The following is a 15021-nucleotide window of genomic DNA, read 5'->3' as shown; positions in this document are numbered from 1 at the left end:
AAAGCAAATGTAGTATATTTTCGTCAACAGGTATATTACTGTTTCTGCTGCTGACAGTCCTGGAGGGCTAAGGTGATCTGAGACAGTAGCTGTTAAACAATATCGGAGAGAACGTTGCTGGTTACGAAGTTATGAAATAAGCAAATTTGTTGCTATTTTACTAATTAAGCCCTAATAATATCTATTTTAACCTCTAGAACATCTTGGCTGCAGATTGCTTTATAGATCAAAAAAGCTCAAAGGGGTAACTCTATATAATTTTTTGATGTTAGCACCTCTGAGATCTACAATTGTAAGACTTGGATATCAAGGCAAAGAAAACTCAGTAGCTGCTGGTAGGGGCCATTCAGGGGCCCCTAGAAATGGTTGAATTGTAACACAGACCATGGATGTAAAGCTGTAGCATTCACTTATAGAGAATGACAATGTTATTAAATTTTATTTAATGCATTCAGCTGAGAAAAAAAGTACATCTAGGATTTAATTAGGAAGTTCCCAGGTGAAAAAAAAGTATACTTAAGTATATTTCAAACATACTTACATTTGTGAAAGTACAAATGTAAGAGGTCGTAAAACAATTTAACATTTGACCTACGATCTGAGCCCGGTTCAAATCTCGGTCAAACTGTTTCACATGAAGATGAACAGGCAGCTGTGACCCCCAGGTTAGTTCATACACACACTAAAGAAGAGAATACTTTAAACTAACATTAGACTGAATATGAACTAAAGTAACAACAAAATGATAATACCAAAAAATTCCTATCATACACTTTAAGTATACTAAGTACTAAGTGTACTACCTATAAATATATCTGAAGTATACTAAAAGTATGCTTGTACCAATTTCGAAATTAGAACTTTAAACACACTTAAACAAAATTGTACCAAAATACACTTTTAATATATTAAATAAAAGTAGACTTTAAGTGAACAAAATATATATTTGCCCAAGTGTAAATATACACTTGCTCAAGTATATTTAAAATATATTTTGTGTATAATTTAAAATATATGCTCAAAATAGATTTTTTTTAAATTCACTTAACACTACTTTAAATTATTAATTTCACTATGTATTAAATTCCATCTGAGTGTAAATTTTAGGCTAATAAAGTATGCTTTTTTAAATGTTCTTTATTTAACCCGTTGAACCTCGTTGAGATCCAGATCACATTTTGAGATTGGTGATTTAATGATGAGATCAGGAACTAATATTTAAAAAACATCCAGAAAAGGGCACAAGGAAAAACAGAAGTAAGCACAACAGACTAACGCAAGTAAACATGAATAGACGTAAGGGCCTGAGGAGATGTGGGTGAGAATGAGGAGCTAAAATAACTAGAGCTGGACAAAAAATCCTGAGCTGATGAGACTAAATGATTGCAAGTGAGAGTGGTAGAGCAGGAGCCAGGCTGAGGGGTGAGGTGAAGGTGACACAGGGAAGTTGGAAATAAGGATACACAGGGGAACTCAAAATAGTGAGGGAGGAAACAGAAGGCATCTAGGAATACGTCTAACACTAAAGAAACATTAAGACTGTCATGATCTGTGTTTCTGTGTATTTATTTTAAGGTTTTTCTGTGTTCAGTTTCTGTCCTGTGAGTCTCTGTTTCTGCAGCTTCCCCGTTGATTGATCCCAGCTGTGTCTCGTTCCTGTGATTACCCTCCCAGTGTATTTAGTCCCACATGTTGTCTGTGTTCCTCGTCTAACTTCATGTGTATGTCACTCCTTGTTTGTCTGCATACCTTCACAGTCGTACTGTCAAGTCCTGTGTTGGCAGAGCTCTCGCTTCAGTCCTCAGTCTTTTCAGTTGCTACCGGTATTTAGCTGTGTGCTATCTTTCTGCCGTGCTACCTGATCGGGACTGTTTTGAGCGTCTTCATAAAATTAATCATTTTCTTCTAAAATCTGGGTCTCTACGTCTCTCCTCACACCACCTCAAACCCCACCTCATGACAGAAGGATCTGACCCAAACCTGTGAGGAACGCAATTACTAACATCATGGACGCAGTAGACTAACATCGCCTGATGAAGGATGTCAGGTTTTATTGTGAGGAAGTAGCCAAGCCTAACAATCCGATCAGCCGCCTTAACATTGCCACCCGTATGCTGATCATGCTAGATACGTGGATTCCGCGTTGCCCTCATTTGGATTTGGAGCTGCTGCGCCAGGAGGTGTACTGGCAATTCCAGACGGCGAGAGCAGTGCTGAAAGGCGGACCTTTGTCCACCGAGGCCAGTTAACTCCATGTTCCCCGCAACTCCGCCAGCTCCAGCCTCCCCGCCGCCCGAGCCTGCCGCTGTGGATGCGGCATCACCATCTCCAGCCGCCACTGACTGCTCGTCTCCAGTTGCCACAGTTCCCTTGGGCATGGGGTTTCAAGTGGCAAGGTGGTCAGGCCACCTGATGCCAGGTCGTCAGGTGGCGCGGCTGGTGGCATGGCCCGGCAGTGGAACTCTCGTCTCCCGAGTTCCCCGTGCCAGCTGCTGGCGAGCAGCCCCCAGATCCCCGTGCCCGCTGCAGGCGAGCAGCCCCCGGAGTTCCCAATGCCCGCTGCTGGCGAGCAGCCCCCAGAGTTCTCCAGTGCTCCGTCCGAGCGTCCCGCCGACCGGCCCCTCTGCCGGTCTTCCAGAGCCTCCAGCGGCCCTACGGGCCCGACCGCTTCCTGCTGCTGCGGCGGCGACCACCGGAACCGCCTCCTCGTCTACGCTTCCTGCGCCGGTGGCGTCCCCCGCCGGACCTGCCTCCTGGCTTCCTGGTACTCCGCCCACCCTGTTGGGTTTTTCTGTGTTCAGTTTCTGTCCTGAGTCTCTGTTTCTGCGTCTTCCCTGTTTATTGATCCCAGCTGTGTCTCGTTCCTGTGATTACCCTCCCATTGTATTTAGTCCCACCTGTTGTCTGTGATCCTCGTCTAACATCGTGTACGTCACTCCTTGTTTGTCTGCATACCTTCACAGTCGTACTGTCAAGTCCTGTGTTGGCTTAGCTCTCGCTTCAGTCTTTTCAGTTGCTACCGGTATTTAGCTGTGTGCTATCTTTCTGGGACCAGCTCTACACCCTCAGCAGGGTACTGGAAGGTGCAAGGGAGTTCGCCCAACCAGTCTACATGTGTTTTGTGGACTTGGAGAAGGCATTCGACCGTGTCCCTGTGGGGGGTTCTCCAGGAGTATGGGGTATAGGGCCCTTTGATACGGGCTGTCAGGTCCCTGTATGACCGGTGTCAGAGTCTGGTCTGCATTGCCGGCAGTAAGTCAGGCTCGTTTCCGGTGAGAGTTGGACTCCACCAAGGCTGACCTTTGTCACTGATTCTGTTCATTACTTTCATGGAGAGAATTTCTAGGCGCAGCCGAGGTGTTGAGGGGATCCGTTTTGGTGGCCTTAGGATTGCATCTCTGCTTTTTGCGGATGATGTGGTCCTGTTGGCTTCATCAGATCGTGATCTGCAGCTCTCACTGGAGTGGTTCGCAGCCGAGTGTGAAGCGGCCGGGATGAGGCTCAGTGCCTCCAAATCCGAGGCCATGGTCTTGAGCCGGAAAAGGGTAGAGTGCCTTTTCCGGGTCAGGGGGGTCGTCCTGGAAATTTTATGTATGTGTACAACTCTGCGGGATAAAAAGATGATTCTCTTCCTTGCCACCACACCCACGTTGCTGCGAAAGAGCAATTGCATTAACTAAAAGAAACTTCTTGGGGTTCCTGTGTGTGTGTGTGAGTGATGCATCTTTTCCAGTGAGGATCTTGGTGGAGAACCTGGGCAGCCTACACAGGTGGAGCTCATTAGCCTCACCAGAGTGCTGGGAATTAAATGGCAGCAGAGCCTTCACTCGGTGCTGGATGATTAACACTTATCAGTTTGTCTCATTGGATTTTGAAGAATCAGTTCCGCTTAGTGATGGGTAAATGAGGCGTTATGAGGCGTTTCGACTCATAGCAACACTGTATTGATACTGTGTCACTCAATACTGACACCTGCTGGACATTAAAAATTCCTACAGGCAACATAGTGATTTGATGACCTACAATAGGATTTAAGTCTTTTTATTTTATTGAATATTATATGTTGTATTATGTCATATCTTCATTTACATTTAAAATATATTTGATATACAGTCAATAAAGAATGTGAACATGTACCATAAAGTGAAAATTTAAGTGAATGTGTTTGGAATGAGGATGCATGTTGGGTTTTATTAAAAAAAAAGTTTTTACAACCTTTTGAAATTGAGCCTGTTGCGCTTTTTTGACAAAACTTCTGCTGTAGAAAAAAATTAAGTTAACTCTACATTTACAGCGAACCCTTGTTTTTCTTAGGGGTTGCGTTCCGAAAATAACCCGTGATAGGCGAAATCCGTGAAGTAGTTACCTTTAGTTTTACAGTTATTACACAGCATAAATAAATACTCTACATTGAAACCAAAGAACAAAACCTGATTTCAGGTCAGCGGATGTGCGTGTGCATCAATCAGGCCTTATTAATGTGATCCGCAGTCATGTCATTAAAGCGTCTCCTCCAACCTGCCCCGCCAGATTCACAGCTGTATCTACGGCAGAGCGACGGATCTCATCAAACGAGCCTCCGGTCGGGTTTTGCGCTGCCTCTGGCCACAGTTTTTTTTTTTTTCCAGCAGACATTGAAAGTTTCTATTTCCATCTCCTTAGTGGCCAATCTGTATTAAACACCGTAACTTTATTGGCATTAAGGTAGCGCGGAGACTGTTTTTACCAATCATACGGTCAATTAGGACGAAGAACACTGAGGAAAAAAAAACTGCACAAAAAAAATCTGCGAAGCAGCGATACCGTGAAAAGTGAACCGCGTTACAGCGAGGGTTCACTGTATATGAAATAATTTATAAAAAGAGAGTGAGTAATTTGTAGAATGGCTGTATATCTAAGTGTATCTGGGACTTCATTCTCATGCCTGCTGGACTCATAATGCCTCAGTATTGAAAAGGTGGATTTATTTAAATAAGACAGTTTAAAACTGTCTTATAAACCTGTTCTGCAGGTTATGTTCTGCACTTAACCTGCAGAACATAATATAAAAGTAAACTAAAAGTGAGTTTCAGCTGAATTTGGGTTCAGATAGATTAAGTAGAAACTGACAAGTACCGGATGAAACGACAAAAATGAAAACAAATTTATTTTCCAATATAAGATCAAAATGGTCCCACACTGCGTAAACATTTCCTTTGAAGCTGCTCCATAGATGACGATGTAAAAGATCAAGAATTTGTTTGACAAAATGCTTTTGAAAGATTCGCTCCCTTATAAACAGTTTGGCATCCAGTGCCATTTCGAAACAGTTCCTGTATTGGTCATGTGACTTGCTGAAACCAATACGCGCACCAACACGTGTGTTGGGTCTATGGGCTTGATGCATGCGCCGGCGCGTCGCTGTTGCTGGACCCATCACTAGTTCCACTGTTTCTCCTTCTGTGGATCCTATCTGGAAGTTACCTGCCTGGCTGCTCTGCTGTTCCTCATTTCTCCACCCTGCTCCATCGGACCCCTGGTTCTCTGTGTCACTACTCTAGTGACACTAGTGTACCAAGACTGGTCTAAGGAATCACCATCAATAATTATCCACACAGGACCCTGGCCATCTTTTCCTCCACACCTCACTCTGAATCATTCTAAAGTAAGCTCTCTTATATTTCATCCCTGATAAACTCGTTGCAGGCCACCATTAACTTCACTCTCATTCCAGACACCACCGATCATTTGACCCTTTCCATCCTCCAGAAAGATCAAGATCTGTCAGTTGTTGATTTCTTTGAAAATAAAACCCAATTCTTTATTTGGACTCTGCTGATTCTGCATGTGGGTCAGAAGGTTAAATCCAAACATGTCAGAAAAATGGAGATGGAGGTATTCATTTACTGCACTGTGCCACAACACAGGAAAAAATAAATAACAGAAAAATGTTGACCACTCACATTCTCCTTTGCTCTCTGTGCCAGCTATGCTACACGCAGACTTGTTGCCATAGTTACTGACAACAGCTCCACTAGTGTACCAAGATTCAAAACCAAAAACACCTAAACATTTCCCACACAAGCATTCAATCCACTACAGTATTATATTTTCAGGCTTTATGCTTATTTTGTGAATATTAATAATTGATCATCTGAACGCAGTGATGATTGATTAGCTAATTTAAGCACCTGCTCTGCTGAAGAGCTGTCTGAGTTACTGTGTGTTACTGAGGAAACACCGAGACCAGAGGCCTGCAGGATGGTTTGCATCTGAAAACATACATGATGGAAACATTAATGAATGTACTGCGCCAAAAAGCTGTACTTTTGACCTGGTGGCGATGGTACCAGTTATGGTAGCTCTGAACTTTGGTTTGATGACCTAAATATGAGAAACTTCAGACTGACAGGAGTTGGGTTAAAGCCACATCTTGTGAAGTTGGTATATTTTTCCTCCAACAGGATCCAGAGGAATTGCAACAAACCAGAAGTTGGACTAGAATTTATTTCAATGTCATTTGTGAATGTCAGCTTCTCATTTTCAACAGTGGAGTTTAAAAGTTGAAAGGTTATTTTGGAGAGTTTTATCCCATCAATATTTCCACTAAATAAATAGCATGTTTGATACATGAAAAGCCTCTCAGACTCAAGGCAAAATGCCAGAGCGCACAAAAATTAAAAAAAATATTAATTTAATTTTACATAATTATCGCGGTAGAAGCCATTTGTTTGTTACTTAATGAAATATAGTCGCAGACGAACGAGGTAGTTACTCCAAGTTTGTCGTTTATTGAACGTTCAGAAACTACAGCAGCTGTGATGCATCCCAGCAAAGGTAAACAAAGGTAAAACAAGGCGATCGACTAAATGTCTCTTAACTTTTTAATGTCATTTAATCAACCTGTTGCCGTGGCAACCGCTTGCGCCCCACAAACCCAGCAGAGATTAGTTAAAAACACAAAAGATTCAGTCCGTTAAGATATCAGGTTTTCAGGCTTTCTATTTACTGCTCTGCTCATCAGGGTCTTTGAGTCCCTTTTTATTTTTGTAATGGTACCGAAATGCACACACCTTGTTTAAACAATAATTACTGAGATTATTAATTTTGTTAGGCCATTAATTTGACCACGTTTTGTTGATTTTATCCTTAATAAGATGTATTGGATCAGAGGACGTGCTGGTCTCAACATCCTGGCGGCGTTCAGTTTGTCACCTACTGCCGAGATCAACTCAAAACCTTCCACGATCGTAATTGAGCCCTACTGATTAAATATGACTGTAGTTGGAAAACAAACATCAGCGGTAGCTTACCGTGCAACGTCTGGGCAACCGGAGGATCCTGGACGGACAGCAGCGGTGCATGTCTGAAAGATGGCCTCTGACGAAGATCTCCAAGTCTTGCCACTCTCATTCTTTCAGCTCTATGCTCCGTAGAGCTGCCTCTGGATATTGCAGTTCACTTACGATGTACAGTAAAGTCTGCTCCTTATAGTTGGTTCACAGCTGGTAGCTACGATGGTGTCCCAAACCTTCAATCGTAAGCCAACTTCAGCGGCCGCTTCGTCCAAACTATAAAAACTCCCGACGGTGAAGCTCTGAGTCCATGAGAGCCGCCAACTGAAACACGTTCTGTCTGAACGGCCACACGAAAACTAAAGTCAGGAATAATAACACTATTTTCTAATTAAGTTAATGAGCTTCAGCTTATTGATAACCTGTTAGTAGGTCGCCATCTTTCGTGAAGCAAATTATGGGTGTGACGCTAACCAACCAATTGGAGAAGTTGTAGCCTGATGACGTGTCTCTCCTCATTTGCATTTATTATTTCCAAGTTTGGCGGGGAAATGGAATGTGATAAATAAGAAAATAAGAAATACTAAATGAATAAGGGAAATTGGAAAATGGGAAAATGAAAAATTTTTCAAACAAATGTTAAATGAAAAATAGATAAAAGAAAAATGGGTAAATAAAAAAGGGATATATGAGAAATTGATTAATGAAACTGGGAAATAGAAAATCAGGTTAATGGAAAAAGGAAATTGAAAAAATAGATTAATGAAAAATGGGTAAATGAAAAATAGATTAATGAAAAAAAGGAAATTGAGAAATTGATATGAAAAATAAATACATGAAAAATGGGTTAATGAAAAAGCTAAATTATTTATTTAACAAATTTTTTATTTATTTCACTCATTTTCTTCATTTTTTGATTTATTTTGTGGTGTGACCATATCAACCAATTACTAGCTTCACAGATCATTAGAGAGAGTAGCAGCCCATATGCTTCACCCATAGTCTTGGTGAGAAAGAAAGATGGAAGCATTCGGATGAGTGTTGACTATAGACAGTTAAATGGCAAGACTCAAAGATTCATTCCCTCTTCCACAAATAGAAAAGTCGTTGGATGCCTTGTCTGGTGCATGTTGGTTTTCCACCCTTGATCTGGCTAGTGGGTATAATCAGGTTCCAGTTGTGGAGGCAGATCATCCAAAAACTGCCTTTTGTACCCCCTTTGGACTGTTTGAATGGAACCGGATGCCTTTTGGGCTCTGAAATGCGCCTAGCACATTCCGACGGCTAATGCAGCGGATTTTTGGGGATCAACAGTGCCAATCTGTCCTGTTATATATTGATGACATTGTTGTTTTCTCTTCAAATGTGGATCAACATGTGGAGCGCTTGAAGGTGGTGCTGGATCGACTTTTACAACAGGGGCTTAAAGCAAAGCTCAGTAAATGATCCTTCTTTCAAAAAGAGATCTCTGGTGAAGGGGTTGCTACAGATCCTAGTAAAGTTGAAGTTGTAGCCAACTGGCCAACTCCCTCTAAAGTTTCAGAACTTCTGTCGTTCCTTGGCTTTGCCAGTTAAAAAAAACCTTCCACAAAACTGTCGTTTTGTGGAAGGTTTTGCAAAACTGGCAGCTCCTTTGCATACAGCTTTGGCTCAGTGTGCTGGTGCCAAAGCTGGTAAGAAATCAGATTGTGGACTTGCTGCATATTGGACTGAGTGTCAAAAGAGCTTTGAAATCCTGAAGGCTAAGTTAATAACAACACCAGTGTTAGCCTATGCAGATTTCACTCAGCCATTTATCTTGGAGGTTGATGCCAGCCATGGTGGCCTGGGAGCAGTCCTCTCTCAGAGGCAGACCGATTGCTTATGCCAGTCGAGGTTTGAGACCCACAGAGCGAAACATGGTAAATTACAGCTCCATGGAGCTTGAGTTTCTGGCCCTTAAGTGGGCCATGACTGACAAGTTTAGGGAGTATCTGTTGGGGAACAAATGTATTGTCTACACTGATAGCAACCCTCTCAGCCACCTGTCCACCTCTAAATTGGCTGCCTCTGAACAGAGGTGGGCTGCTCAGCTAGCATCTTTTGATTTTGAGATCAAGTACCGGTCAGGTCGGAGTAACACCAATGCTGATGCACTTTCTCGCCAACATCCACCTGATCCACCAGATGTGAAAGTCATGCTTCCGGGTACAGCTATGCCTAGAGCATTGCAGGAAGCTTTGGGGTTTGAAAAGGTTGAGGCAACCCAAGCAGTTGTTGCAGTTTTGCCACAGCATACTACAGCTGAACTTTATGCTTTGCAGCAGGCAGATCCTGTTTTACAGGACATGTTGGTGTTTGGAAGAGAGTACAGCATCCCAGTCGAGAAGAGCGGGCCCAGTTGTCTTCATCCACGTTGGTTTTGCTTTGACAGTGGGACCGGTTTGTCGAGAGAGATGGAGTTCTCTATCGAAAGGTATTTAGATCTGACGGTAGTGATGTTGTGTTCCAGTTGGTGTTACCAAGTGTGCTAATTAAGGATGTTCTGACCCAAGTCCATGAAGAACATGTTCACCAGGGAGTGCAGCGAACGTTGGCGCTCTTGCGGTCCCGGTGTTACTGGGCTCATATGGCCTCTGATGTGGCCCAATGGTGCCAGGCTTGTGAGAGGTGCCAGGTGGCAAAGGACGTCCACCCTAAAGCTCATGGCTACATGGGACATTTACTAGCGTCACGTCCTAATGAAATTTTGGCTATTGATTATACCACCTTAGAGCCCACTCAGAATGGCTTAGAAAATGTCTTGGTCTTGACAGATGTTTTCAGTAAATATACTGTTGCTGTCCCCACACGGGATCAGCGAGCAGCCACTGTGGCTAAGATTTTGGTGTCTGAATGGTTTTAAGTTTGGTGTTCCAGCTCGGTTGCACTCCGACCAGGGTCGTAACTTTGAGAGCTCACTTATCCAGCAGCTGTGTAGCTTGTATGGTATTGTAAAATCACGCACCACTCCATACCACCCAGAAGGAAATGGCCAATGTGAGCGTTTTAATCGGACGCTGCACAATCTGTTAAGGACGCTGCCTGTATCTTGGAAAAGAGATTGGCATGCCTGTTTGCCCCAGGTTCTTTATTGTTACAACACAACTCCTCACCAATCTACTGGAGAGTCTCCTTTCCTTTTAATGTTTGGACAGAAACCTAGATTGCCCCTAGATTTCCTGTTGGGTAGAGTTGAGAGTCCAGTTGGTGGTTCTGTCCATGAGTGAGTTCAAGAGCATCAAGCACGTTTGCAGGTAGCCTTTGATGGGGCTAGAGAGCACCTGAAACATGCTGCAGATTGCCAAAGGCAGGCCCATGACACTCATGTGAAACATCTGCCACTAAAGGAAGGTCAATTTGTGTTTTTGCGTGACTTTACTGCTAGGGGGTCTCATAAGACCAGGGACCGATGGAGCTCTGTTAAGTATAAAGTGTTCAGGGCAGCAAAGGAGGATGGCTCTGTTTACACCCTTGCACCTATGAATGACCAGAGTAAAGTAAGACAGGTGCACCGTACCATGCTAAAGCCTGCGGTTGGTGTTGTTCCTCCTGATCACATTCCTCCTCACAACTTGCCTCCTGTAGAAAAGGGACTGTCTGAGGACAATGGCCCATTTGATTATGATCTGTTTGTTTGTGAACAATCCCTGGTGGTTGCTTCTGACTTACCTTCTGGTAGATCACAGCCTCCAGCTGCATCCCGGGAACCTGGGTCACCATGTGAACCAGTTGTATCCGCTGAACCCTCTACATCTGGGACTGTTCCACAGCTGTTTTTACCCAGTGGCCCTACGTCGCTCCAAACGTACAACTGCTGGACAACATTCTAATGTGTACCGCACGGCCAGCAGGAGACGTTCTTCCTGGAGTTTCTTCTGCATCCCTGTCAACTGTATCAGCTATGTTTAGACCTTGGAACTAATGGTATTGGTCATCGTCGGGACGACGATGCAAGAAGGAAGGGGGGTGGGGGGTAGAATGTAGTGGTATATAAATACACCTAATTCCACACAGGTGGTTGTCAGGTGAGAAGTTCCGGTTGTTAAGGTGGGTGTGGTATATAAGGAGCTGCGGCGTTCATTTGGGATGTGTCGTCTTTGTTCTCCCACTGTGTGGCTTGCGTCCTGTGGACTCTGGCAGCGGAAAGTAACAAATCGCTGGCTGGTGCGTGCTACGCTGAGATCCTGGTGGTAGGTGTTCTCTCTCCCTGCATTTCAGCTGATCTTGGCCAGAAAATCTAAATTGAATTGTGATTATAGGTAAAGCGCCACTGCGCTGCGCTCCTTCTCTTCCTCCTTCTGCGAGTGTGTGCGTGTTTGGATCGGCAGGTAAGAAATTAACGCTCATCTAAGCTACAGTTTGTTAGTTTTATTTAAAATGGTGGCTAATTAATTTTTCCTAGGTTCCCCCACAGTTGGACCATTGCTGCTCTGTTCTGCTCCGATCTGCTCTGTTCTGCTCCGATCTACTCTGCTTTGCTCTGTCTGCGTTCGTTTCCCGGATCTGTCCGTCGGCGTTCGTTTTCCCGGACTTCTATCTCTTCGTTTTAATGTTGGACTGCGGCGGTATTATCCGCCTCCATCGAAGCGGTGCTTGGGTTGTGGAATCGGGGCACCCATTTCACCTCCCGCTATGGTGTGACAAGCGGGCCACGCATGGTCCTAATGTTTTAACTTGTATTGTCTATTGTTAATTTCTATTCCCTTACTTATTTTGTTACGGCCCTTTTTGTCCTTTATTTAGTTGGGCTGATATTGCTTTTTTCTAATTAGGTTTAAGATTGTTATCTTGGTTAACTGTTTTGCAGTTGCTGAGGTCCGGTGGCTGTGTTGGTGTGGTGACGGTGTCTTCCCCTTCTGCGTGCTGTGACTCTTGAGTTGGCGTTGTCTCACTGCGTCTGGTGTGTCAAAGGTTTTTTTGTTTTGTTTGGTGGATGCCGTCCCTATAGCGCCCCCTCTGGCCGGTAACTTCAGCTACTGCACTTACTTTGATTTTCTTTGTTTTCCTTTGTGTCCCATTCTTAAAAAGAAACTGGTTTTAAACCTACAAAAAGTAGTCTGTTTGCTCCAACAACCAGATGTTGACTGGTGCCAATTAGAACTGAATGCATTTCGGCCATCATCACTCCCTGCATAATTACCTCAAAGCTCCCTTTCTCTCCTAAGCAACATTCTTCACAATTCAGACAACACTTCAATATGACAAACTTCTCTATCTACAGTCCCATATGTAATAATCATGTTTTCCTGCCATCCATGTTGGATCCTGTCTTTGCCCAATGGCAGAGAGCAGGCTTAAGTAAATTTAGTGACCTTTATATGAATGGTGTTTTCACTACCTTTGATGCCATTTCCGCCAAATTCAGTTTACAGCATTCCTCCCTATTCCGATATCTCCAGATTCGAGACTTTGTTCGTAACATCAGTCCTCGCTTTCCCAACTTGCCTCCAAAGGGAGGAATGGACATCCTCTTGCAAACCCCTACACATTGTAGAGGTCTCATCTCTAAAATTTATAATAGCATCTCATCACTCAACGCAGTAAAGCTCGATGAGATCAGAGCAGAATGGTCAGAAGAACTTGGAATACACATCTCTGATGAGACTTGGGATCATGCATTGCATAGAGTTAATGGGTCAACATCATGCGCTCGACTTGGACTTATTCAGTTCAAGGTTCTTCATAGGATTCATTACAGCAGAGCCAGACTCTCAAGGATTTATTCTACAGTCAGTGAAACCTGTGCTCGTTGCTATATAGCTAAGGCGAATTTAACACACATGTTCTGGTCCTGTAACAAACTGTGTAACTTCTGGTCTACAGTTTTTCAGATCCTATCTGAAGCTTTTGAAATAGGCATCCAACCCAGTGCTGTATTGGCTATCTTTGGAGTTCCAGGGGAGGGTATATCATTAACACATGATTTTAAAAATGTACTGGCCTTTTCAACTCTCCTCGCCCGAAGAATACTTTTAGCGTGGAAATCAAAGCACCCTCCCAAGGCTTCTCTCTGGTTGAAAGATCTGACCATGTTTTAAATAAAAAAAAAAAATAAAAATAAATAAATAAAAAAAACTGGTTTTAAAAAGTGTTTTAAAAAAAGCTTAATAAATGGTTGTCTTATAAATTTGAAACTGTCTCAGATGTGCTAAATTCATGCATAACTGAACCTGTGTGTCTTAAACCAAGAGAAATATTCTCTTGGTGAAATTCCCTGGGTGGCGTTGTGTGCAACCTATTAAAACTAAAAATTCACCAAATCTGAGTTTCCATCTAGTATCGCCACATTTCTGTGAGGCATTCAGTTTTTTTGTTGTCTTTTGCAAATCAGTCACATATTTGTTCACAAACCCATTCAAGGTTAATTTGCACTCAATGTGTTTGGTTTTTGGCCATTGGGAGGAAACACGAGTACCCAGAGAGAACCCACGCCATTGAAGCATAGATCAAAAACGGAAAAGCCCTGGATATGTTCAAATAAACATTAATCTCAACTACAGACATATTTATTTGTCATTGTGTTTACGAAGCAGCCTTGAAGCTCAGCTCCACTCTGTGTATAGGCAAAGGGAGAGCTGCTGTTGTTTTTCGAAGGAGGCAGCAGAAAACCAACTCTCCCTGCTGCAGAGAGCATTAAAATGCAGAACAGGAAAACTGGAAGTGTTTGTTCTCCCTTGTTTGAATTTTTGGTAGCACTCTTCAAACAAGGTGAAACGAATGAGTTCCCGTTGATAAATAAGGAAGGGAGAGGGGGTAAAAATTGCTAGAGAGACTATCTTTTCAAATGAACTCACAGTGCAAAGGAAAATGTGTTCAGTTTAAACTGCCTGAGGCACAAAAAGGAGAAATGTACATGCTCTGTAAGCCTCCTTTTGTTATTCCTCCTGCATTTTGGTTGGGAAATGGAGTCCTTTTAAGTTCCCTACTGCTGCATGCCATTTTATAGTAAGGCTTTGTTGCCTGAATAGCCACCAAATATTTGATGCATAATAAATGTCATGTCTTTCTGTCTATTAATGAAGCTCTTCTAATTTTCTGTATGCACATGGTTTTTATTTATTTTTTTATAATCCCTTAGTTTTAAGCATGTTTGTATAATAATCTCAGCTGTAAGGGAACCATGTTCAGCTCATTGCTGAGTCCTGATGTGAGTTTACTCATCTACCAGATTATTAGTTTAATAATGTGAAAATATTAACCAACATTAGTACTGAACACGCTGTCCAAAAGATCCATCCATCGATCCATCCTAAAGATGATTGGATGAATAACTGGATGACTGACAGTCTCTTCTTTTCTTCCCTCCTTGTAAATATTTGCTATATCTTATTGAACGTTTACATTTATCTTTTAAAATATCTCAGTGAGAACCGAGGAGTCTGGAAATCTGACACCTGAACTTCTTTTTAACACAAAAACACAATGGTGCCCCAGCATTCAGAGATGAAACATGCAACACAATTACGGCGTGATTTTTTCTGTTCCCAAGGTCAGCGGGGTTGCATTATTTTCTGTGATGCCCCGCAGTCCAGCTATGATACGAAGGTGAGCATCAAGGTTAAAATGTTTTGATGTTTCCAGTAGGTGATCTCCCCTCTCCTTCTCTCTGATGATGCAACTCCTCATCATTCCTTGCTGAACGGTGCTAACTAGCGCTTGGCTCTGGGCCTCCTTGATGCCTTTTCTTTCTTCCTTTTCATCCCCCTCTCCTCCATTCATGTTGTTC

General features: G+C 42.9%; 1 protein-coding gene and 1 long non-coding RNA gene across 2 annotated transcripts in view; one reads left to right on the top strand and one right to left on the bottom strand.

The window, feature by feature from the left end:
- LOC145555188 (rap1 GTPase-GDP dissociation stimulator 1-A-like) overlaps window positions 1-2813 on the top strand; it is a 10902-nt gene extending 8089 nt beyond the window's left edge. Inside the window, exons 6-7 of the mRNA XM_081616626.1 lie at window positions 2276-2391; window positions 2490-2813. Coding sequence (XP_081472752.1) covers window positions 2276-2391; window positions 2490-2813 — 440 coding nt within the window. The remainder of the gene's footprint in view (window positions 1-2275; window positions 2392-2489) is intronic.
- Window positions 2814-10651: 7838 nt separating this feature from the next.
- Window positions 10652-11167, bottom strand: LOC145555121 (uncharacterized). The gene is made up of 2 exons (XR_014091211.1): window positions 10965-11167; window positions 10652-10874 (listed from the first exon to the last, which is right to left on the bottom strand). It is a non-coding gene; the product is annotated as an uncharacterized LOC145555121 (long non-coding RNA).
- Window positions 11168-15021: the final 3854 nt, after the last annotated feature.

This window comes from Poecilia reticulata, chromosome 15 (assembly GCF_904066995.2).
Source record: "Poecilia reticulata chromosome 15, P_reticulata-male-v2, whole genome shotgun sequence".
NCBI classification, from domain to species: domain Eukaryota; kingdom Metazoa; phylum Chordata; class Actinopteri; order Cyprinodontiformes; family Poeciliidae; genus Poecilia; species Poecilia reticulata.
Note: the sequence above shows the minus strand (reverse complement) of the source record. Positions and strands in the feature narration are given on the sequence as shown.